Source organism: Anneissia japonica, unplaced genomic scaffold, assembly GCF_011630105.1.
Source record: "Anneissia japonica isolate Jap-2015-1 unplaced genomic scaffold, ASM1163010v1 scaffold12739_len67309_cov146, whole genome shotgun sequence".
NCBI lineage: Eukaryota > Metazoa > Echinodermata > Crinoidea > Comatulida > Comatulidae > Anneissia > Anneissia japonica.
Genome location: NW_022706781.1, coordinates 1 through 2,475, shown reverse-complemented (window position 1 = coordinate 2,475; position 2,475 = coordinate 1). Strand labels below are relative to the sequence as shown.

Here is a 2,475-nt window from a genome sequence, read left to right as displayed (position 1 = left end):
TTTTGGCAATTTTTTATGAAGTTATAGGCCATTATATACGATTTAATCGTGACGTCACTGGCGAAAAAAGTAAGATCGTGTAAATAAAACCGCCTAGGGTATCCACCATGTACAATCTTTGCGTGCATGCTGTAACCATGGCTGTAACTCTTTTGTTGACAACTACTGATGCAGTTATCAAGTCCTATGTACAATCGATACATCTCTGTCTCTTATACACATCTAGATGTGTATAAGAGACAGCCCTTATAGATTGGTATTAAGATGCTTAGCTTCCAATCATCCGGCATACTGGCACCTTTCATAATATCATTTGCCACCTGATATAATACTTCTACTCCATGCTGTGATGATATGAAATGTTCTTTTGTAATGCCCGATGGCCCCCCTGCTTTCCCATTTTTCGAGGTGTTCAGCGCTTTCTTCACTTCTGCTCTCGTAATGCCTTCCACTGGTCCTTCTACTTTCTCTGCATCCACTACACCATCTCACTCATTCTCCTTATTCATAATACTTTCCATATAAGTTCTCCAGATCTTCCCTCTGTCCACTTCATCAAAGTAGATTTTACCATCCTTACCCTTGATGCAGTTACTTTCCTTTGACTCTTTCCTTAAAATTCTTAACTTTTTGAAGATGGCTTGGCCCCCCTCTACTCAGCATTTCCAGCTCTTTCTCCGTTTCTTTCTTCATGGCTGCAGCAACTACTTTCTTAGCCTTCTTCTTGTTCCTCTTATACCTTGCCTTATTTTGCTCCGTGTTCTGCTTCTGCATGTGCTTGAAACTAACCTTCTTCTTTACAATTGCTTCTTGCACTTCCTCATTCCACCACCAGGTTTCACCCTGAGGTGTCTTACCTTTGCTCACTCCACATACTTCTTTGGTTGCGTTCAGAGTACATAGTTTATATTTTAGCCATGGATCCTTTTCTGAGCTACTCATCCACAATTCATCCATTTTTTCTGCAAACTTCTGTTGGATTTTCACATCTCTAAACTTCCATATTTTTAGCCTCTTTGGCAGCACTTGTTTCTTTTTTGGTATATGCAATTTTCCAACATCCATTACCAGTAAGCTGTGTTGGAGTTCCCCTGGAATCACTTTCACATTTTGGATCTTTTTTCGCCATTCATTCTCTACCAACATAAAGTCGATTTGAGTTTCTGCAACACCAGATTGAAATGTTGCCTTTCTTTTATTTTTAAACCAAGTGTTATCCACTACTAAATTTGATTCTGCGCAGAACTCCAGCAACCTTCTTCCTTTTCTATTTCGTGTACCTATACTAAAACCTCCATGAATTCCTTCATAACCATCTATATCCTTTCCAATGTGGCCATTGAAGTCACCTGCTACGACTAAGAACTCTTTTTTTTTCCATTCAATCCCAATTCATCTACTAAATCATCGTAAAATTTATTTTTCTCTACTTCATCTCGGCCAACTTGTGCATAACAGCTAACCACTCTTATTACTTGCTTCCCCTGTACCATCACTACAACAATAATTCTGTCACTTTTTCTCAGTACTTCGATAACTTGACCTGAAAGCTCCTCCTTTATCATTACCCCAACACCTGCAGAGAGCCTTATTTACCAGTGGCATCGACAGATGAGGGTCGAAGTCTCTCTTTATGGGGATCCAGACCTTAAAAGAGAACTAAATGATTTTTTGTTCTAAACGGGATTTTTGATATGCCATTAATAGAATCAACCTTAAAATCGTTTTTGGCAATTTTTTATGAAGTTATAGGCCATTATATACGATTTAATCGTGACGTCACTGGCGAAAAAAGTAACAAAAGATCGTGTAAATAAAACCGCCTAGGTATCCACCATGTACAATCTTTGCGTGCATGCTGTAACCATGGCTGTAACTCTTTTGTTGACAACTACTGATGCAGTTATCAAGTCCTATGTACAATCGATACATCTTTACCACACCACATTTTTTTAAATGAGGCGATGAATTTCTTGAACTAACATTTTTCGCGGGGGATATTTTACAGCCTGGCACATCCTCTTCATTTATTGCAAATTAACAGAATTGCTTACATTTTAACGAAAGACAAGCACTGTAGGCTTATGATAACTCTTAGCATGGGACGAGGGGATGAATCTCCTTTGTAAAAAATCTGCTGTGAGAGACTGCGAAATTTTTGTGATGAAAAATTAGTCATTTATTGGTCCTAAAACCCCACATTTTTAACTCCAGTTTTAAAAGATTTGGATTTTATATGCATTATTATCCATAATGGTGTTTTAATTACGTTGACAACTTAAAATCCCAATTTAACTATCCTTTCTTTGTTGACTGCATTCCTCATATACGCGCACATGATATCGTTCGAAAATAAATACCTGCATGTTTTACGCTGAGAGATCTGGCTAGCATGTTAACAATTAAGAAGGCATTTTCAATCTTTCCTGCAGAAAATAACAAATTTTATATTGAGTAGGCCTATTATAATAGTTT

The 2,475-nt window shown here is 37.6% G+C and overlaps 1 protein-coding gene across 1 annotated transcript; it reads right to left on the bottom strand.

Annotated features, from left to right (window-relative positions):
* Nucleotides 1-591: 591 nt before the first annotated feature.
* On the bottom strand, nucleotides 592-1,367 carry LOC117106207 (the record flags this gene model as incomplete). Its single annotated transcript, XM_033247557.1, has 1 exon — nucleotides 592-1,367. A coding segment is annotated over one exon (776 nt), but the record flags the coding sequence as incomplete, so codon positions are not given.
* Nucleotides 1,368-2,475: the final 1,108 nt, after the last annotated feature.